Source organism: Schistosoma mansoni, chromosome 2 (assembly GCF_000237925.1).
Source record: "Schistosoma mansoni strain Puerto Rico chromosome 2, complete genome".
Taxonomy (NCBI): Eukaryota; Metazoa; Platyhelminthes; class Trematoda; order Strigeidida; family Schistosomatidae; genus Schistosoma; species Schistosoma mansoni.
The window spans coordinates 23,394,717-23,417,799 of record NC_031496.1 but is presented as its reverse complement, the minus strand read 5'-3'; the positions used below and the strand labels follow the sequence as shown (position 1 = coordinate 23,417,799).

The 23,083-nt window shown below is 33.8% G+C and overlaps 1 protein-coding gene across 1 annotated transcript in view; it reads right to left on the bottom strand.

Moving 5' to 3' along the window:
- Window positions 1-837: 837 nt before the first annotated feature.
- Smp_161180 (hypothetical protein) overlaps window positions 838-23,083 on the bottom strand; it is a gene marked incomplete at both ends in the record, with an annotated part of 45,077 nt that continues 22,831 nt past the window's right edge. The window contains 2 exons of the mRNA XM_018796140.1: window positions 838-1,247; window positions 10,709-10,845. Of these exons, the coding sequence (XP_018650383.1) occupies window positions 838-1,247; window positions 10,709-10,845 (547 nt within the window). The remainder of the gene's footprint in view (window positions 1,248-10,708; window positions 10,846-23,083) is intronic.

Sequence of the window (23,083 nt, the reverse complement as noted above, 5' to 3'; positions counted from 1 at the left end):
TGCATTTATTTCTGAGCTAATAATTCGTGAGTGGTGTTTAGAAGTACTTTATCACGTTCTATTTGTGGTTGAATTAGTTGAATTTCCTTTCACGCAATGTAGTTAATATTTCAATAATCGGTTTTATCATCACTATTATGAGTTTTTGATGGATATATAACGAGTTTAAAATTGTTAAAATGACTGAATGAAATTGCTCGATTGACCGATAAAATACACGGACGACTCAGGATGCTTTTATTTCACAGGTATCTGCTGGTAACCAGTGGGGGCTTACAAATAACTACAGAGTACATATCACAAATATTTTGAATATATTGAGAGGCACACTCACACAGTGACAATGACAGTATAAGAAATGGTCTACACGATCAGAAGCGATAACAGTGTCACGTATCCTAGTACGATACCTGAAATTAGTAGTCCACAGAAGTTTGCAGACAAGTGTCACCTTTTCACTTGTTTCAAATACAAACCCGTAAAATTACACAAAGTAAACAATAGACTAATTTGTAAATTTTATAAAAACACAAGTGATTTTAATAAATTACATTCAGTGTAAAAATGCATGAGGTTTTAAAATCACAACAAAATCACTAAACATATTGGGTGCTATTGACAGTTTTGGAAAAAAAAGATTTTCATTACAGCGTTTCTGAATAGTTTTCAATAGGTTTACATTATCCAGGATACTCGATCGATCGATCCAGGACACTCAGCAACTGTAAATTCTTGTAGTATAGAACAATAACAAATTGCTCTGTATAAAGTATGAGTAATTGATCCAACCAGTATCATACAATAATCTTCACTGAATCGTTTGACATTACCTGTCATCTATACAACCGGATCAATTGTTGTTTTGTATGTTTGTAATCGTTTCTGATGCGTTTGTACACCTTTATCTAAACCATTACATTCAATAATATCTTCTAATATGATTACATTGACCAGTTGGTTAGGTTTATATTCATTTTTCATTTTATATTTACTTTTATTGGAGTTACGTGTCAAATTTTTCTTAACCGATGTCTCGGTTAATGATGGAATATAGGCTACTTTAGTCCATGGTGTCCATGGTGTTGTAACAGTATTGGGATTCGATAAACGATCAATGTTTTTCTGATCTAAATCCGATATATTTGTGTTATTTGATGATTGATTTGTTTGTCTTAGTGTTTTATTTGATGAATTATTTGGAAATTTATTCAATTTCCATTTGAATCGAGGGTTCACAGCCAATCGAGCTGCCGAGAAAAAAGGTGAAAAAGAAGGTTGATTGTAACACAATGTAACTAAACTATTCAAAAAGTCATTTTCTTTCTAAATTTGTTTTCGACACTATTCCCAGTTAATTGATGAAGTAAAAATAAAATTAGTCGTATGTTAAGTTTCTGTTCATAAAATTCAATAATAAAGTGACTAAATGGAATCACAGTATAGCTTAGAATTTACTCTTGTTTGTTTAATGGATATTAATAAGTTGTTTACTAAAATACTATTGACGCTCGTAATTTCTCTAACATACGATCCGGTTTAATTGAATTATTTTGATAGTTTTGTATCACAAACTGGCATAAGATAGATAATAATCGAAAACTAAGAATTACTGGACAGACTTTTCGTCCTAAGATGTGAATTTCCGACTGTAGGTATTCAAGACTTTTTCAATGATGGAACTCATGGGCTTCCGGTCTCGTGGCAAGCACTTGATTTTCAGACTCTTTGGTTGGAATTCAAAGGTTTGTAGGTCTCGGTGTAGTCACTTGATGACATTGCACGAATATCATCCTCTGCAATCGACCGTACTTAACGCAGTCCCTAGGTAGTTGAATTCCACTGCCTCAGACGAGTTTCACGAACCCCTACTTACTACCATTTTGAGAGAGAAAGCCCTCACTTAGAAATTAGCAAAAAGACGAATAGAGCGAAGAAATATTTTATTTCAATTAGTTTGAGCACACTGTTAACTTCGGAAACTTTCAGATCATTACTTCTTCCATTGTTAGTTAATCGAAATTGATTCTACACTATTTGTGAAAAATGCCAACTGGCTTCAGATATAGTAAATTAGAATTTTGAGCTATTTAAACAAGTGATCACCTTGCAGATATCTTGCACATACACTATCTCCGCTTAATTTAACTAAAATAATATCTGTCGAGATCAATAGGTTATGAAACAGTCTAGCAGAGATATAATTGCAGATCTATCACAGTAACTTTTACTGTAATTGTTCTGTGCTTTGTTTTTGTTCCCATTTTCCTTTATTCATTTTTTTTGGTTATAGATAATTATTTAATTACTCTGTAATGTCACTGAAATCACCCCTTGATACACTTGATATACTGTATATTCATAATTCAACAGGATGTCTCAGTCCTTCTACTAAGAATGACTGGATCCCAACTGCTGCCTGACATTATGATCACTAAAAGACGACTATCCTCTCAAAAAATCTTATCTTTTCAAACAACTTAACCGTATATCTCTACTTTTTGCATGTGACATTTCCATATCAAAATGTTCATTTGTGTGAATTGGTAAAAGATTCTATAAATATATCCAAAATATAATTTATATAGTTATTTATTATTGAAACTCGATCTATGGAATCGAATTATCACTAAGAATCAAACATACATAACATTATCATAGTTGAAAGCGTGAGTCGATTGAAGCTAGACCACCAGGGAAAACGTGGAAGCACTGGACGGCCGTTTCGTCCTATTGTGGGACTTCTCAGCAGTGCGCATCCATAATAATCTTTAGTTAGTTATGCGATTCAGTAATTTTTGTATTATAAGTTGGATACATAAACTGAATAATCACTGAAAAGTGAATAACAGAAAATTCTGTTTAGCTATAAGAAACTGAACTCAATTGATTATGTTAACAGTTTTGCCCTTAGGCTAATTATATTGATAAAAAATAATCATTAGAATTCTTTGAAGTATGTTCCAATGCATTTTGCTTTTGTAATGGTTATTTAACCAGGATTAGTCCGTGATGAGAACTTTGATATTTGATGTAACCTGAAACAAAATGATTACATCAAGTTAAACGGAACAGCTTGAAAATTTTGAAAGTACTTATCAGTAGTATTCAGGACTTGCGTTTCGTCCTACTTACACCTCACTTTTAATGTTCACTCTGAGGTTTAAACCCAGTACCAAACGCTTAACGCATTATCCAGTTAACTAAAAATTTCAGTTATCCATTAACTTGTGAAACAAGATGAATTTTTACTCATTTGTAAAGACTGTTTGAATTTTCCCATTGTTATTGATGTTAAGGGTTTCAATTGATCGGTCCCTTTCGGCATATAAGGATTATGGGCTCCGATATTGTTACTAAATATAGTGTTTTGTATTGACAGTAGCTAGATAATTTTTTTCGCTCAGCAACCAATCACGGTCTAATTTTAACTGACATGTTAATTTTGCAAATAAATGATATTTCTGTCTTCGTGAGACTACACTCAGCAATTTATCTAACGGTCTAGGAACTAGGTTCCATATAGAAATAGATGTCTCGATTATTTAACAAAGTTCAATTGACAATTGAGCAGCTGTAATGTTTTAATAGACCACCATGACGTTTTAGAAATCTCCTATATTTATCAGTATTTATTTACCAGCCCACTCATTTATCCCTCATGTGTTCTTAAACATAAATTACCTATAAGCTTGATGTGCATGTTAAAGTGTCGGCAACTTATTCACGTATTCATAAATACTAATCTATGTTTATTCATTCAACTGCTTTGCTATTCGCTGCTTGTATTGTTTGAAGCGAATAATTGAAACAAATTTTGTTCCGACTTCTAAAATATTCTTTAACGTTAGTGATTGTCATAGTAACAGTTGTTTAGTGGAATTGTATACGAATTAAAAACAAAACGCGAAACCTTCCGCTATATATATATATATATATATATATATATATATATGAGGCATTATTTTTTACTGCTTCTACTCTATAATATACAGTCAGGAACTAAGACTTGTAGCAGTTTTAGAAACGAACAATAGAGATAAGTTATGGTTGACTATCAACTTTTAGTACTGATTCTTGAAGGCATTGATTAAAAAGCTATAACATTGAATTTCAATGACATCATAGATATGAATGATCAATTATCATTCATTTCATATTTGTGATTTCGACTGTAATAATAAAAGTAATTTGTGCCGATTTAAAAGGTCAAAATGTTAGGAAATAATCGTGAGGTTTTTGTAATGTTGAGACATGTTTTATTAGATAAACAACTTCAATTCATCATTGCTACTTATAAACAATGAGGTTCTTCGTGTTTGTGCTTGTTATACGATTAAAACCCTAGGGATTCCATGTTTTCCACTTTTGTAAATGAGATTGGATAAAATCTTAACTTTTAATTAATTCAGTCCGAATAGTACGTGGATAAAATGACACTGGGTGACTATGGTTTAAATTTCACAGGAAGCATCAGTTACCTTAGCATTACAGACATGACACTGGTTATTACTCATTATATATACTTATAGTAAGAAGAAACTTTTCTTTTCACTGTAGCAATCTCATTGCAGAAACCCGAGTCAAGGATGAAACTTGTTGTTGATAGCTCCAGAACAAGTTTTTGTTTATTTATCAGTAATCCCTTTGAACTTTCATTAACATACTGGTTATTTTAAAAAGAACTTAATTCTTCAGCAGAAAATGACAACAATTAATATTCATCACTATGAGTTTTATAAAAACAACGAAATCAGGTGAAAAAGTAGTAAAAGCAGACTTACGAGTATCCCATTGGAATTCAGCATCATCTATATCAAATGATTAAGAATAGATAATAAACACAAAGTTATTTGATTTGATTAAGTGAACAATGACAAAGATATCTAAAAACCTATATATATATAGGTACATGAAAATAAACTGAATTTTGCAAAAATAGTTTTGTGATTATTTTTGCAGTGATAGTTCGCAGATAATACCTGTCTTAAGATAAGTTGATCACACAGTAGTTCTCGCTGTATTAAACGCCGGTCGTGGAGAACACGAGTAGTTTGTAAAATTTTGACACTTAATGTCTTTAAAGCATTTGTTGAGCATGTTAGGACCACTAAGTAAACAAGTTTGAGGTTAGGAGTTAAGTCATAGTTAAAAGCGATTAATGGAGCCATCAACCTTTGTCTACATGTTACAAATAACTTGTCAATCACTACTTGCCACAAGGCATAACTCTGGCTGGGAAAAGAGTAGTAACAAAAAAGCTACTGGAGGAGTAAAATAAATTGCGACAAGAGTTCATAAAATTACTAACTGTGAAACTAAGACATATTGGTAGGTGTAAGTTTGCAAACTGTGGGTGAGATAGGCCGAAATCTGTTGTACTTATTTGATTGTATTTATTGACAATATTTTTTGGAACCTGACTCTGTTTCACTCCATGTTTCTCATTCTACCATCTTATTAATTCCTTTTTAACTCTCTTAAATCTATGAAATGGAATAAATATTGTTGTTTCTTCTGACCTACTTTCCTCCTTTTTTGCATTAATGTGAAGTTTGTTTATGTAGATTGAAACACATCCTTAGTCTTATGTTTCTTGTGACTAAACTCATTGGATGAATAACAATAAATTTAGTCAATATATCAGAATTCACATCAATATTATCTTACCGAAAATATAAAGCCAGGTTAGATACTGTTCGAGTGAATCAGATGATACAGAGAATAAAATAAGTCAACAGAATTGATTTCCTTAACTCCACTCATAGCACTTCTAGAGTTACTGCTGGTCCCAAGCTGTGGTAAAGGTTCAGTGTTGGGCATGGGGTCGTCAACCTCATCCCGTAGAAGAAAATCTTGCTGAAAAACGCCAACCAGATTAAACAAACTAAACCATTTAAACTCTGCCCTAGGAGATGGAGGAATAATTATAACGCCTCAGGATGAAAGACGAGATTCTCCGTAACTCATGAAGCTAATGACTTTTTTAACAACCGGAGCAACAATTTTTATAGGGACATGGAACGTCCGGACAATATGGGAGATCGGGGTATCAATCAAATAGCTACATGAATTAGGAGACACAACTTGACGGTTCTCTGAGTCAGTGAAACTCATTGTACCCAAGCTGCTTAGAAAAGGATAGATTCAGGAGAGATGCTGCAGTACTCTGGTCACGAAGAAAATGCTCCACACACTTAGGGAGTTGGTCTGATGCTGTCCAAAGAAGCACGAAATTCACTCATAGGATGATAGTCTCATGGTTCTAGGATCGTAAAAGGATCCTTTAAAACGAAGAAGGAGGGGATCACAATGAATGTTATCCAATGCTATGCACACACCAATGATAGCAAAGACGACAATAAAGATCAGTTCTATGTGAGGCTGCAATCAATCATAGCCAAGTGCCAAGGAAAGGATCTGACAATCCTGATGGGAGATCTAAACGCCCAAAGTCGGAGTGGACAACACAGGATAGGAAGATATAATGTGACGACATGAACTAGAAAAGAGAGATGAAAATGGGGAGAGATTTACTAACCTATGTGCTTTCAACAAATTGGTTATAGACGGCACAATATTTCCACACAAACGCATACACAAAGCTACATGGATCTCACCGGACCACACCACAGAGAACCAGATAGATCATATTTGTATCAACAAAAAATTCCAAAGGACAATGGAAGATGTGAGAACAAGGAGAGGAGATGACATAACTTTAGATTGCCACCTGGTTGTGGCCAAGAAGAAAATGAAGCTAAGGAAATATTGTACAATTGGGGTAACAACATTAAAAAAGTTCAATACAGCTTCCATTCGAGATACTAACAAACTCAACGAATTCAAGATAACTCTCAACAACAGGTTCCAAGCTCTACAGGATCTACTGAAACAACAAGAAATACGATGGAGGACAACTGGAAAAGGATCAAAGAATCATTAAGTTCAACTTGTCAGGAGGTTTTGGGTCGCAGGAAGCATCATCATAAGGAATGGATCTTTATGGGAACCCTGGACAAGATTCAAGAAAGGAAGAACAAGAAGACGGCAATTAACAACAGTCGAACGCGAGCAGAGGAAGTCAAGGCACAAGCAGACTACGTGGTAGCAAACAAGCAAGTGAAGAAGAGCATTAAAGCTGAAGCACTGAAGTCAGACATTGAAGTAACGGCTAACATGCTTCACCTTCTATTCAAGAAGATTTGGGAGGAGGAACAAGTGACAACGGACTGGAAAGAAAGATACCTTATCAAGATACCGAAGAAAGGAGATCTGAGAAAATGTGAGAATGACACAGGCATAACACTGTTGTCAGTACCAGGAAAAGTTTTCAACAGAGTGTTGCTGAACCGGATGAAAGACTCAGCAGACGCCCAACTTCGAGTTTCACAGGCTGGATTCTGTAAGGATCGGTCGTGCACAAACTGAATGGCGACACTATGGATCATCGTTGAACAATCAGTCGAGTGGAACTCGTCACTATACATCAACTTCATCGACTATGAGAAGGCGTTTGACAGTGTGGATAGGAGAACATTATGGAAAGTTCTTCGACGCTATGGAGTTCCTGAGAAGATCGTCAACATGATCCGGAACTCATACGACGGACTACACTGCAAAGTCGTGCATGGAGGACAGCTGACATATGCATTTCCAGTAAGGACCGGAGTCAGACAAGGCTGTCTACTATTCTTCTTCCTCTTTCTTCTGGTGGTTGACTGGATTATGAAGACTTCGACATCTGAGGGGAAGCACGGAATACGATGGACATCTCAGAACCAAATAGATGATTTAGACTTCGCAGATGACCTAACCCTTCTATCCTATACAGACGAAGACAACTAATGTAACAGTAGCCTCTGCATCAATAGGCCTCAACATACATAAAGGAAAAAAGTAACATCCTCAAATACAACACGGAGAACGCTAAGCCAATCACACTTGATGGAGAAACTCTGAAAGAGGTGGAAACATTCACATACATGGGAAGCATCACTGATGAACAAGGAGGATCGGGTGCAGATGTAAAGGAGAGGATTGGCAATGCAAGGACAGCATTTCTACAATTGAAGAACATATGGAACTCAAAACCACTCTCAACTAACTTGAAAGTGAGAATCTTCAATACGAACGTCAAGACAGTCCTACTGTATGGAGCTGAAACGTGGAGAACTACTACATCCATCATCAGGAAGGTACAATTATTTATAAACAGTTGTCTACGCAAAATTCTCAACATCCATTGGCCGGATACCATCGTCAAGAGCCTATTGTGGGAGAGAGCAAACCAGCTTCCAGCTGAAGAGGAAATTAGGAAAAGACGTTGGAAGTGGATCGGACATACATTAAGGAAATCACCAATGTGCATCACGAGGCAAGCGTTAACTTGGAATAGTGAAATGAAGCGGAAAAGAGGAAGGCCGAAGAACATATTACTCTGGGAAATAGAAGCAGATATGAAAAGGATGAATAACAACTGGAAAGAACTGGAAAGGATTGCTTAGGACAGAGTTGGATGGAGAATGCTGGTGAGCGGCCTATGCTCCTCGACGAGGGGTAATAAGAATAAATAAGTAAGTAAGTAGGTAGGATTAGTTTTCTTGAATGTCTAAACCATTAAACATTTATGTCAACAGTTTTCTTCATCAGTTATACTATCATTCATTCACTGCTTGTTCATTTCTTGAATGTATGAATAGGTCATTATGACAATCGTAGATTTGATTCTGATGCTAATGTATCGTCTCTCTACTGGATAAATAACAGAACTGTGGTTATTCCAGTCGATAAATAACTGCATCGCAAACTTTTACCTCTACAGATGATTATTTTCTTCATTACTTACTAGTATTAGGAAAATATGCAATTAAATTGTATGAGACATAATAATATTTCATTGTCATTCATATACATTTTAAGTCAATTTCCATTAAGAAAGGATATCATTCCGAAAAATAATTGTAATCGAAAAACACTGTACAATTTCTTTGTTCAAGTTTGGGACTAGTTGGCATTATACACTCATTATCTTCAAGTTTCTCAGTAAATATGTTTACACTCACTCACTGACTTGACATGCAGAATTTCATATTTTTCATCTCCTGTCTATTCACAATATGGTAAAACCTTCAATCAGTGTCAGCTATGAATAACAACGTAACTTTTAATTTAGTTGACTTTACGGTTCACGTCTTCTCAACAGGACTTCAAGAAACTTACAATTTCAAACACGATTAATATTCAGTTTGGACTTTTTAAAAAAAAAGACTATTGTTAACTCGATTATATTGCGTTAGTTGAACTAAATAGTTTAATTAAATAAGAAGGTAACGAAGCAGAAGATATCAGATTAATAAAAAACGTTTATTCGACTTCATCTATCAATATAACATTAAATGAGTGGTTTGTTTATTGTTTTCTAGTGTTTTGATGTGGTTATTTATTGTTGTTTTTTCTAACAAACTGTAGAGATCTGTGAATGTGTGAATGCGTGTGCGCCACTGAGAACAACAACAATCTACAATACAAACCGTCAGAGAAAATAATTAAAAGCTGATCAGTGTATGATAAATTATACGCCTTTTGAGTGTTTTTTGTTTATGAAGAATTTTCTTTTTCGTTTAGGTTGTTTTTTAGTTCGAAGGGAAATTTTAATTTATTTATTTCGCTGATAAAATTAAGCAGTGACTGAATAGTAATTATTTTTCCTTTGAGATCATGAATCGATTGATGTTAGACCACCAATGAAAGCCTGAAAGCACTGGACTGCCGTTTCGTGGAGCTCCTTAGCAGTGCATATCCACGATCCCACTTGCGTGAGAAGCCGTGACCAGTGGAGCTAATCCATTTCAGGTTCAGACAGGTATCTACCTCAGTACTATAGAAGGTGTTAGAGCAATCTCGTGGGTTGGTTGAGGTTAGACATTAACACCGTTGGATGCCTACTCAGTGGTCTAGAGGTTAAGTGATCGCGATCGAGACCGAAGTATCTGGGTTCGAATCCCATAAGCGGGATCGAGGATACGCACTGCTGAGGAGCACCACAGTAGGACGATACGGCCGTCCGATGCTTCCAGATTTTCAATGGTGGTCTAACATTAATCGATTCATGCTCTCAATCAAAAACTTAATAATCTCCACAAGCCTATACTGAAAATCATTTTATCATTTGATTTTTGCAGGGAGTTTTTATTCCTGTAGACTTGAAAAAAATATATGTATCTTTTTAACTTCTTAAGGGATTATTATGTTTACAATATTAATTCATTTCTTATATGCTTAAAAAGATTTAACATTTCATATTGAGTAAAACAAAATAAATTTTGATTGATAGTTTCAAAACATTCGCAAAGTAAAACATTATCTCAACATTCTAATCACATGAAGTAGGTTACGCATGCATGGATAACGGAAATGATAGTTGTTTCATTATGTTAAAGACAATAAATGAGCATATTTAGAGATTGAATCAGATAAATGAATGACTTCGATAACGATGATGATGATGATGATGACGATGACGATGACGATGATGGCGATGATGATGATGACGATGACGATGATGGTGATGATGATGATGACAATAATGTTATCATTAAAGCTTCGTAGAAGAAAGCAAACAAAAAGTCTCAAAGCAACAGTATAAAGGACTTTTTTCGCAAAATCTGAACACTATTCTAACAATAATAATAATAACTAATGGACTTACTTGGAGTCGGTGTAAATATTGGACATTCATGGTAACATCTATCACAAGCTCGAAATACTTGAATTGTATAACTCACTGTCAAAAATACTATAACTGTGACAATTACTCCAAGTGGTATACCCCATCTTAAACCTGGCCTAGAAAAAAGAAAACAAGAATTTCGAAAATGAAATAAAATCATCAGTTCTTTTTTTATTTATACATAACTATTATGAATTATCAGAAGGGGTTTTGTGGAAATTTCAGTATTTTCATAGTTGAAAGCATGAGTCGATTGAAGCTAGACCACCCAGGAAAACCTAGAAGCACTGGACCACCGTTTCGTCCTATTGTGGGACTTCTCAGCAGTGCGCATCCATAATAATCTTTACTTAATTATGTGATTCAGTAATTTTTGTATTATAAGTTGGATACATAAACTGAATAATCACTGAAAAGTGAATAACAGAAAATTCTGTTTAGCTATAAGAAACTGAACTCAATTGATTATGTTAACAGTTTTGCCCTTAGGCTAATTATATTGATAAAAAATAATCATTAGAATTCTTTGAAGATTAAGCTACTTGTCTTACCAATGTCATAGTGCAAATACTCTGTTATTCTAAATGACATAAGCACTCTTTTAATGATAACCAAGCTTTATAAATTTTCATAGTTGTAATCATGATTCATTTGAAGATTGACCACCATCGAAAACCTGGAAGCACTGAACGGCCGTTTCGTCCTATTATGGGACTCCCCAGCAGTGCACATCCACGATCCCGCACTTGCGAGATTCGAATCCAGGACCTACCGGTCTCGCACGCGAACACTTAACCGATAGACCATTGAGCCGGCATCCAACAAGTTATTCCTTAGACCCGAATTAATGAAGATTCTGAGTGGGACTATAATTTATGGATGACCTCTGAGTTATACTTGAACGACCTTTAGAATATCCACCTACTTTTTAGGGCTATATGAGAGTTAGAAATTAGTATGAAGAATTAGGATTAGGATTTAAAGTTGGATGTTTGGGTTGGAATTACATCATTAGGATTACATCATGAACTGAAGTTAACTATAATGCCAAAATACTATTCAGTCACATGAATGAATGGATTACACGCTAAAATCCAAGATCTACTATCTCAGATCTGATTGTTTTATTCATAGATTATGGTCTCACCAGATTATATTCTAGCTCATTATTAGGCAAATATAGTCTTGACAAGAACTATAAATGTAGTCCTTGAAAACTTATACTTAATCATATAGTATTTAATGTTAGATTGTTCTCATCATCGTAACGTTCTATTTCAAACTTTTGTTTATGGAGAATAATTTGTTACCAACAAAAAGTCAAGTCAAAAAACGATGAAACAAATACTCTAATATTGATAAACATTCCAATAATTTTATTAAATGTATATTTGTAGAAGTCTCTAATTTCCATTCTCTCACGTTCAATAATTACTTTTTCTTTAGCTTTTTACTCAGAGTGATAGTTGTGTAGGCATGGAAAAATCAATCATTTTGGGAGAAAAGTTGTATTCTCTGAACTAGGTGATTTAATAATGAAGCTTGCATACACCCTTTAAACAGTATTGTCACTACAAAATTCAAATAGAAGTGAGCTATTCGAATTTCTTCACATATTACTCACAGTCTGTCCTGTGGACCTTGATTTTTATTGGTTGTTGTTAACTGTTTTGCTGTTACAAAAAAAACCAATATCAAGGTCTAGTAAGTCAATGAAGCATTACGATTGAATCACTCAGCTCAGTAAACCCAACTCCGTCAATACCATGCTCATCAACTTCTAACTTTCTCCTACATCTTAAGATTAGTTATTAAAATTAGTGTTATTGTCTATTTAACTAAACAAGTTGTCGCACGTATAAGCATTGAATTTCCATAATTATTGTATCAATATGTTGAAGTTTAATGAAAACAAACATTGATTTGCATGATCACTTTTGTTACCTCAAAAGTAACTTCAAGAGAAATTCTTTTAAAATTTTATCTACGCAAGTAGGACAATTGTTCTGCCCAACTTATTCATCAAACTTAAGATGTACACTATTTGATTTCGAACATTAATAACTATCTGTAACCTTTCTTGTACACTCTTGATCAGTTCGGCTTCAAACAAAGAAAACAGATAAGTGACATTTGCATCACTGTGATGTAGTTAACAAAATCCACAAGCAGGTTTATGTCATGTTCACACAGTTTCAGCTCATGTTAACCGTAAAAACTCATCGGAGTTCATTCAATGGTCTTCGAAGTAACGTTTTCTGATGTTTAGTCGAAGGAGATTGAAAAAATCTGTTTAACTCTATTAAATGGTCGGTTCTCATTGCTCAACATATGAATAACTTGCCAATTAATCATTTTCAGAAAGAGTTTGTGTGGAGATTGTAGAAATTTTATGGTTGAATTCATGAGTCAATTTAGGCTAGAATACCATGGGGAACCTGGAAGCATTCTAGGACGAAACGGCCGTCCAGTGCTTCCAGGTTTTCCATGGTAGTCTAGCTTTAATTAACTCATGAATTCAAATATTAAATTGTTCCTTTAACAAATTCCCAATTATCAGTATAGGGTTGTGGAGATTGTTGAGTTTTGATTGTGATCATGAATAGATCAATTTCAAACCAACAATGAAAACCCGGAAGCATTAGATAGCCGTTTCGTCCCAGTATGAAACTGCTCAGCAGTGTGCACCCACGATCCTGCACGCGAGTTTCGAACGCAGACCTTCGGTCTCACTGTTCCGGCGTCCAACGAACACTAATTTGACGAAGTTGAACGAATGTTTATAAAATCCTCATCATATTAAAACACTAATATGTGAAAGAAGAATATTCTCCTCAATTATTTTTCTTCAGGTTCTATAATTATGTATCCAAATTCATAATCTAAAATGTGGATAGGCTTAAGGCAAAATAAATCTTTTAAAATAATAGCATGTGTATTTAGGACTATGAAATAAAATGAAATTGAGATGATCAATATTCATTGTTAGGTTGAATAAGTTTATACGTTCAATGAAATTGTGCGATTAATGACCGGATTACTTATAGGTTGGATAGGGTAAGTGAAATGATAATACAATTACAGATTCGGTCAAGCGTTTAGTGGAAGAAATAATAATAAGGGTGAGTAGTAAGTAAATTAATCATGTATTCGGAACATAATCACAATAATACTAATAATATTAATAATAATAATACAAAAATATGTGAATGAAGATAACAAAGACAAATATATATGACTAAGAACGGTTGTAAGTACGTTAATCAAATTATGTCATTCAGCTATTGATTAATCGAACCTGAGGTTGGCCAGGGTAAGAGAAGCGGTTGGAGATATTTATTTTATACACGTAGCTCCAGTCTTTTAATCCGAATACCTGCCACTTCTGCCGTTGTAAGGACTTCCAGTCTGACAGAATTTGGTAAAAAAAATGCTGACGCGATGAATTATTGAGAAAGGTTGGTTTATACTGGCCAGTATTGAGTATCAAGTGCCTACTTCACAATATCACTCAACAAAAATGAAAGTTTAAGAATAGGCAATTATCAAATCGTAGTTCTAGAAGATCATAAATAATATTAAGTTGTCATTCATCTAACAGCAATTCTTTTCCCCATCATACTATTTTACTTCAGAATTAATCCCACGAGACCCATTTACTATTGAATAAACATTTTTTTTCTACTACCGCTCAAGTTGTATCTAACTTGAATTCACTTCAGTAAATTCAAGTTATTAAATCATTGGTACTTATATTCGAAAAAAAGGAAATACATCAACGAATACTTTTCACAATCAAAGGATTTGTTTTTTATTACAAAAGCCCTCAATGAATAATTTCACTGACTGACTTATCTAATGCTTTACATTATCTAAATTCGAAGATAAACAACATTGATGAATAGATGAGAATTTTTTATTTCTTGGCATTCAATAAATAAGTCGAAACTCTTAAAGAAAATATCTGAATAAAGAATATTCTTCTCTTCACATTCTCATCAAGTTCTACATCCATAAATTCAAGCGAAGGTTTCAGAAAAATAGTCAAGTTTAAGACAAATAATACAACATAGGAATATAAAAATTTGAAAATAGAATTATTCATGTTGAAATGATTAATATCTAATGTTAACTGGAACAATTTTATACATTAAATGAAATTATAAGGTTGATAATCTGAATAAAGATGAGTAATCCAGAATAAAAAGAAACTATTGTGTAATTTTATATTTGAATTCATGAGTCAATTGAAGCTAGACCACCATGGAAAACCTGGAAGCATTGGGTGGCAGTTCCATCCTATTGTGGGACTCCTCAGCAGTGCTCATCCATGATCCCGCCTCACGAGATTCGTACCCGGGATCTATCAGTCTCGCACGCGAGAGCTTAACCCCTACCTCACTAAGTCGGCATCCAACGGTGTTAATGTCTAACTTCAACCAATCCATGTGTAATTGCAAATCAAATCGAAGTGTTTAGTCAAAGAATACTTAGTGTCTACAATGATATAGGATGATAAAGCGGGATAAGAGTTAATCAAATGGTTAGTGTTTCCACAAGGTTGGTGGGAATAGTAATTGTGATAATTACTACAATAATACAAAGATATAACAATAAAAAAAGTTGTCTGAATACGATAACTGTATATTACGAAAATATAAAGGAGGAAAAATGTATGTAGATCAGTCAAAGTAGATCATCCCATAATTAAGATGACTATTGACTTATTGGAGGCAGTATAAGCTATTGAAGATATTCCTTTTGTACACATACCTTCGGTTTCTTGATCCAGATGGTTACTGCTTCCGCCATTTGAAGGACTTCGAGTTTTACGGGCTTTGGCAAAAAATTATTGTGATTTAGAACAACATATGTAAGGGAACAATATTGTTTTCGATTCGATCCTCATCAGGCTTTACTCTAATATACGGTAATATTTATATGCATATACGTAATTATTAAACCAATCAAGGTGGTTTAGGAGTCAATAATAACAGTGGAATAGATTACATAACTAAACATAATAAATAAAAAGTACGAATTGATAGTGTAATGATAGGTGTACTAGTTGTGATAAGAATAACAAAGCCTTGAATCAATGTTACATAATGGGAAATAGGTTAATGAATTGGGAACCTTTTAACTAATAAATATGAATAATAGCAGTTGTATAATTTAAAATACATTTGTGGTGTATAGTAAACGGTATCAAGTACATGTTAACAGTTTTATAATTCAATAGATATTATAACAATTGCATTCACTTAATTTTAATCGTATAAGTGAAGATTTTATATATATATATATATATATATATATATATATTAGCAGAAACAAATAGAATCAAACGACCCGATGGTAATAGAGGATAAACATTCATCATCTTCTATTGCCAAACACATAATCGAAACAGGCCATATGATTGAACTTAACTCGGCTTTTGTGGTGTTGCATAAAAGTGTAAAATGGCGTATACTAACGTTTATTGAAGCCTTAGCCATACGAAAATTAAAACCCCCCTTTGTGTATTCAAAAACAGTTTGTTCTCTCCTTAAACCTACCCCGGTAATATTAGTTCATTATCCAAAGTGATTAGGTTTCAAATTGTTTTCACATTATTGTTATTATTATCGCTGTCTACTCTCCCCCCCATTTCCAGTCTAGTTGACCTTTTACTTTTATATATAAATGTTCTTAACAAGTATATATGTGATCAGATTGTTCGAAATGTATTGCTCTAATATGTCAGATAGTTCTGATAATCTTCGTCTTCCTATTACACTATCGAAATTTATCAAAGAGACTAATTTACTTAGTATTGTTTGTTTAGATCTTCCCATTGATGTTTTTAGGACTGCAACTGCTCAGTCTCTAGTGGCTACCAGGACTCAGTGGCCGAGTGGATAACGCGATGGCGTTTGAAACGAAAGGTACTGAGTTCGAGTCTCAGAGCGAACATCAACTCTGAGATGCAGGTACATCCAGCTGACGGGTCCCAAATAGGACGAAACGCGCATCCTGGATTCCACTGCTAGCCACTATCCATCTTTGATTACCAAAGGGACTAATTGCTTTAAATTTATTATTCCTAATTAATGTCTAAGTGAAGATTTATTTGATGATAATAAATTTAGCAAACTATTGAAACGAGATAACTATTAATTTATGAGCTTGTTTTCTATGAATTAGATTGAATCAACTCAGTTCCCAATTTTACTTGATACCTAATTCATGATGCGGAATGTGCTACCGATGTTTGACACATATAAGTAGTATGTGTCGTCAATCGAAAATGAAATACCTGGGAGTAGAAGGTTAAGAATATTGAAGGAAAGGAAACAAGAATAAAGAATGATTGGTATGGAATCGAAAGAACAATGAAGTCTGAGATGATTGACTGACATTTGCAAAGGGAACAATTAAGTTCGAGACAATTGATTGACACTTTGCAAATGAAGAATTTACTGTATGATTCTCAGATTTTACTAAGATATTCTGTAATGTATTCAAATACATTCGACTGTCCCCACTTGTGTTCTCGTTTTTTGTGGCCCTATATCTGACTGCAGTGAGATCGGACAAATGATCGTTATTGAATGTTTGCTGTCGAAATACACATGTTCGCTATCCTTGTATATTTCATCGACTTAATCGCGTTGGTGAATAACGGAATTAAATCAGTCGAATAGGAGAATGGATTTTTGAATACATATATTTTGTACACTCACTGATCTGGACAGACAATCAAAGGGACGAAGCGAAGGAACCAAAGAGAAGAGAGTGAAGTGAAATGACGTGCAGTGGACAAGGCATCTAAGCCAACTCCATTTATTCAAGGGTTAATAAATATTTATAGCCAGATAAAAATAGGTTGCAGATACGTGATGAATAGGATAATAAGTGTACACACATACGCTCATATAAAAGCAGTCAGGTTTGATAAGCGAATAATTAACGAGGTCAAAACGTGACTCAAGAAGAATGGATAAATTGGCCTGTCTAGATGCTGGAATAAGGTATATGGGCTCAACATACCAACCGACACTACACGTTTACTAGGATATGACACAAGCTTAAATTGACTGGAATGAAAGGCAATCAATCAAGATGTGATTTGATAATGTTTTGGGTTAAAGCGAACCAGTTTTATGAATCACTAAGGTGAAAAAATGTATTACTAAAGTCTTAGCGAATGAACATCAAATTTGATACGATTGCAGAAAGATACATAAGAATATATATTTCTTTGAAAAAGATTGGACCAGATTTTCAAGCATGAAGTTGAGTTTATTTCAAATTCATTCACTGAGTTTTTAGAAATACATTCTTCCTCCTCAATGTCTCACATCAAATTGGCTCTCAAATTCTGTGAAACGATAAGTTCAAATTTAGACGAAAGTTCTTTTACTTCTGAATGTTTAAAATATTTTATCATTCCAGTTCAGTTTAAGGAAGAAGTCTATCTATAGATTGGTTGAATAACCATGAGTAGAATGGTGTAAAAAAGGGATTTAGAGTAGTTAAAAAACTGTAAAACTTATATTGTTACATGAAAATCAGTAGTCGACTGTCAACCAAACAATTTATAACAGTAATAATCTCTATTACTAACCAAGTGAAAATCATTAAAAAATATGATTGGAAAGAGATTGATAAACCATTTTCCTAAGAGTTTTAGTTATAAAGTTTCCTGTAAATTACAAACATATGTTTGTTACACATTCTGGACACTTATTGACCGATCATATTTATAAAGATAAATATCAATTATTATTACCGTAACATTTTTATCAAAATATTGTACTTTAACATTATTCATTAGTGTTTATGAATAATGAAAACAGACATGAGAAGAGTGAACAATAATTGAATAGAACTAGGAAGGAAGGTTCAAGACAAAGTGGGTTGGAGGATGCTGGTTGGCGGCCTGTGCTCCATTGGGGGTAACAGGCGTAAGAAAGTAATTAAGTAATTAAAGTGCTTATGAGAAATATTAAACGCTAAAGAGTATTGAATAAGTAATTTATGATTTCCTGAGTGCGGATACATCGATCGACACTGATATCTTTAGTTAGTTTGTGAAAACGTTATTTACTTTCATTACTGCGTATCTACTTTACTTTGGAGTGTTTTCAAATCACTTGGATTTGCGAGTAAAGATAACTGTTTCTTGAGTTTATTTTAATAAAATTAACTTTTTCAAGGAACGGAATGCATTGAGTCTCTTATCCGTTTTCAATACTGATTATTTACAGAAACTAACATTATATATACATATATATATCTCAGAAGTAGACTAACTAGATAATGGGACATGACATTATCCAAAACTTAGTGTTCAAAAACAAACCATACAACTGTAGTTCTCAGACTCTGACGTTTCCTGAGTAAAAACGTTATGTAGGTATTAATAATGTCAACCTCGTGGAGGTATTTCTATGTGAAATAAAACTTATTGAAGCTACTCAGTATTCATGTTATGGTATGTGCTACTAATGTCGATTGATATAAGTAATATGTATCATTGATCAAAAGTGAAATACCTGGCAGTAGAAGGTTAAGAAGATTGAAGGAAAGAGAACAAGGACAGTGAATGATTGCTGTGGAAATGAAGGAACAATGAGGTCTGAGAAGTTTGATTGACATTTTACAAATTAAGTATTTATTGTATGGTTTTGCTATGGTGTTCTGTAATTTTGTATTCAAATACATTCGATTGTCCCTACTTGTGTTCTCATTCACTACAATATTACTCTTTGAATTTGTACGCTTAAAAATAGTGATGTAGAATTTATGTGAAAATTTACAGATTAATAACACTTTAAAGGATCAGAAGATTTTAGAAAAGTGATAGAATTCGCTAACCTTCTGAAAATGTGATGTTCATGGATCAGGAAATAATAATCATTAGTATTATAAACGGATTCAGATATAATTTTTTGAGGATTATCAATTAAAATGGATAAATCGAAATTAAATCTGAATTTTAAAAATGATTGACATGAAGCGGAAATTTCGTAGGTAGTAAAAAAAATAAATATCTACGTTATTTTATAGAGTTGAGATCATGAGTCAATTGAAGCTAGACCACCATGGAAAACCTGGAAGCACTGGACGGCCGTTTTGTTCTATTGTGGGACTCTTCAGCAGTGCGCATCCACTATCCCGCCTCACGAGACTCGAACCCAGGACTTATCAGTCTCACGCCTGAGCGCTTAACCACTGGACCAATGAGCCGGCATCCGATGGTGTTAATGTCCGATTTCAATTAATCCATAAAGTTGAGCAAACGTTCACCGATTGTCTTCAGTGAGTTGATATCTCACAACAGACCTGGTTGAACTCCACTGGTCACTGCTTCTCACTAGAAGATGTCTACGTGTGTTAATCAGGGAGAGAAAATTGATTCATACAAAAGTTAATTGTGATCACTAAGATTGAAAAGATCCACTTACTTGTTCATATAAAATACAATCATTAAAGCCTCTGTCTCTCTGTGTATATACATGCATATAATTATACACCATATAATTGTATAGTATTACTCTATATTGATAAACTGTCTTAATAATAATAGTAATATATAAGAACTCTAATTCTCTTCAATATGAAATGTAATAAGTTACTATCAAGTTGTAGATTTTCCTTAATAATGAGCGATAAAGACAATTCCATAAAATTTATGGGAAGGAAGTGGGTTAGCTCACAGATTTGTAGGTCTCTAAAAACGATATGATTTACAATTATGATGTCCAAGATCTTATAGATAGTTGGTCACTTAAGAATACTTTTTGAAAATGTTAATGAGAGAATGAAATTCGGAAAAAAGTGTTCAGAAGAGTAATAGAAGTAACAAGTTTTGGTTTCATACTGAATAAATTGTGAGTTGATATTTCAGAAACATCTAATTTGTTCCTGGTGTAATATTGACAACACTTAATCAACAGTATGTATTGTTATTTATTTCAATGTGAATTTGAAATGAGTATCATAGTTTTACGGAGCATCACATGTATGACATTTACTGTTAAGTCCATGTGCTGCACAAGGATTGATTAAGACAATTCATAAATATATTATATGTTTAAACAAAGTAATCAAGAGTTAGTAACTAATATTTTATTGATATCTTAGTTCTACGGGAGGTCGGCCGCGAAAATAATAGTTCATTGGCAAGGTCACGAACTAGGAAGCCGGTTAACATGAGCTCGAATCAAGCAAGAAGCGTAAACATTTTTGTGATTACAGGTACACCTTGTTGACAAGTACCAATCAGAGCAAAACATTAGTCAAGGGTTTACTGTTGAATACCTCCATTCACCTAATATCCTTTGTTTAATAGTTTTATTGTTCGATTTTTATCATTTGAGTTTCAGTATGATCAGTGATTTAATTAAATTGAAGTATCAGTCGCAAACATAATCAATCGGAACTCATAGATTAAGGTTTAATGCTAGCTGACGATAGAATGGTGGATTTACCGTTTAAAGAACTGCCGTTCCTTTTGAGATGGATTCGAAATCGTATTACCTAGTGCCATGAAGATAATGTGTTCAAGAGCATTTCAAACAGCAGTAGACAGAATATGATCGAAAACAGAAGGGATGGTTTCTGAATAGTGTTTTTGTCCATATATAACCATGGCTAACAAGAGTTTCTTGTCTTCGAAATTGCTGATTTAAATTGTAAAAAGTATATGAAATAATATACATATATGGACAAAAATATATAGAAAATCAAACAAACAGATAGTTACTGAGAGAGGAAGAGTAGATATTATTTAAGGTGGTTAGGTTGGGTCGAAAATTTTAATTGTAATCACCCTACGTTAAGCGAATAGAAGAATTTCGAAAAGTGCCCCAACCAACTTATATTTGGTGATAACCACCTACAAAAATGATCTCATAGTTACTTGGCTTCCCATGTTTACTGTCAAACTAATATGGATTTTAGGTGCTTTGAAATTGTTTGTAAGAGACCCTACTCCACCTAACTTTTGTTATAGCTGGGAAAATGGTGCATCTGAAGTATTTAAGGAATTAATGTTTCTTGGAAGATTTGAAGTCGCGTCACACAGATTTCTAATCTGCGGTGTTGACAGTGAACTACTTTTTCCGCTGTCGGTTCCCTATAGGATTAAGATATTTACAATCAAACGATGATTGAGTAACGATCAGTGTTATGTTCTCCTAATCCTTATCAAATTCTATCGGCTGGAGTGTAATGAAGACATTAGTCTGCGTGACTAGACATCTCATGCGCTATGTTGAGATGCTACCTAGGATCTGATAGATACAGAACTAGACAAGTATGATATTGGTCACTTGTGAATTGTTCATTTGTACGATAAGTTATGAATTTCAACCGCTTGTACAACTAAACAACTTTCATTCAAGTTGTTTAGTCAAAATAAATTATCAAATAACGATTTAAAATCATTTTTATGAGAAAGACCATGGCCTAGAAACACCGATCAGTCATTTTCAAAACACTGAAGCATATATATATCACTATCATTTAAAAGATAATAAAATAGTTAGTGAAAATGTATTACTGTTTTATTATCATCACTTTCTCTGTTATTATGTTCAAATATGCTACAAATTGTTTTTTTGTTTACAGATATATTTCGACATAAATTTTCGAGTAGTTAAAACTAACGTGAATGTTGTATGATAAGAGGCAGTTAATTTTCATGTAACTTACTGCTCCCAAATGCCCTGATATGGCCAAGAGTGGAGAGAGTCAGCTCTCCCTCTAGAAATGCTCTCATATGGCCATTTGTATACAACCATTTTCAGGGAAGTTCTACTCACATTCTTTTGTCGCAAGAGTGTTGTTTACGAAATTGAGAGAACAAAAAGCGAATGTTCGGCGCTTTCACCAGGTTGGTGGACACGGAGGGTCCACCTGAGAAAGTTGGAAAACCCTGATTTCAAACCAATGGCGCACATGAGCTTCAAGATCCTAAAGAAATAAATGGTGTACGAACCTGTTGTTGATGATGGGAATGCATCTCATTACGTTGCACCACTGTCTTGTGGATTAGACATTCGGGTAAAAGGCTCAAGGTATGGCTCTCTAAGAAAACCCCCTGCCTCATTTCGGACACCCGGACAGTATCCCATCCCTCACACAAGTGAAATGATTTATGTGGCGCATATCTATTTGGTACCTCCTTGTACCAAAGTTTATGTGTTTAAATAAATAAATAACTAAATGTAGTCTACTTGAAACCGATTTTAGCCAGTAAAACTTAGTTTAATCTGATGATTATTGAAGTTTTTTATGATTTATTTCAACTACAAACAAAATTTGACAAACGATTTATCATGAATGAACCCAAAGAAAAAA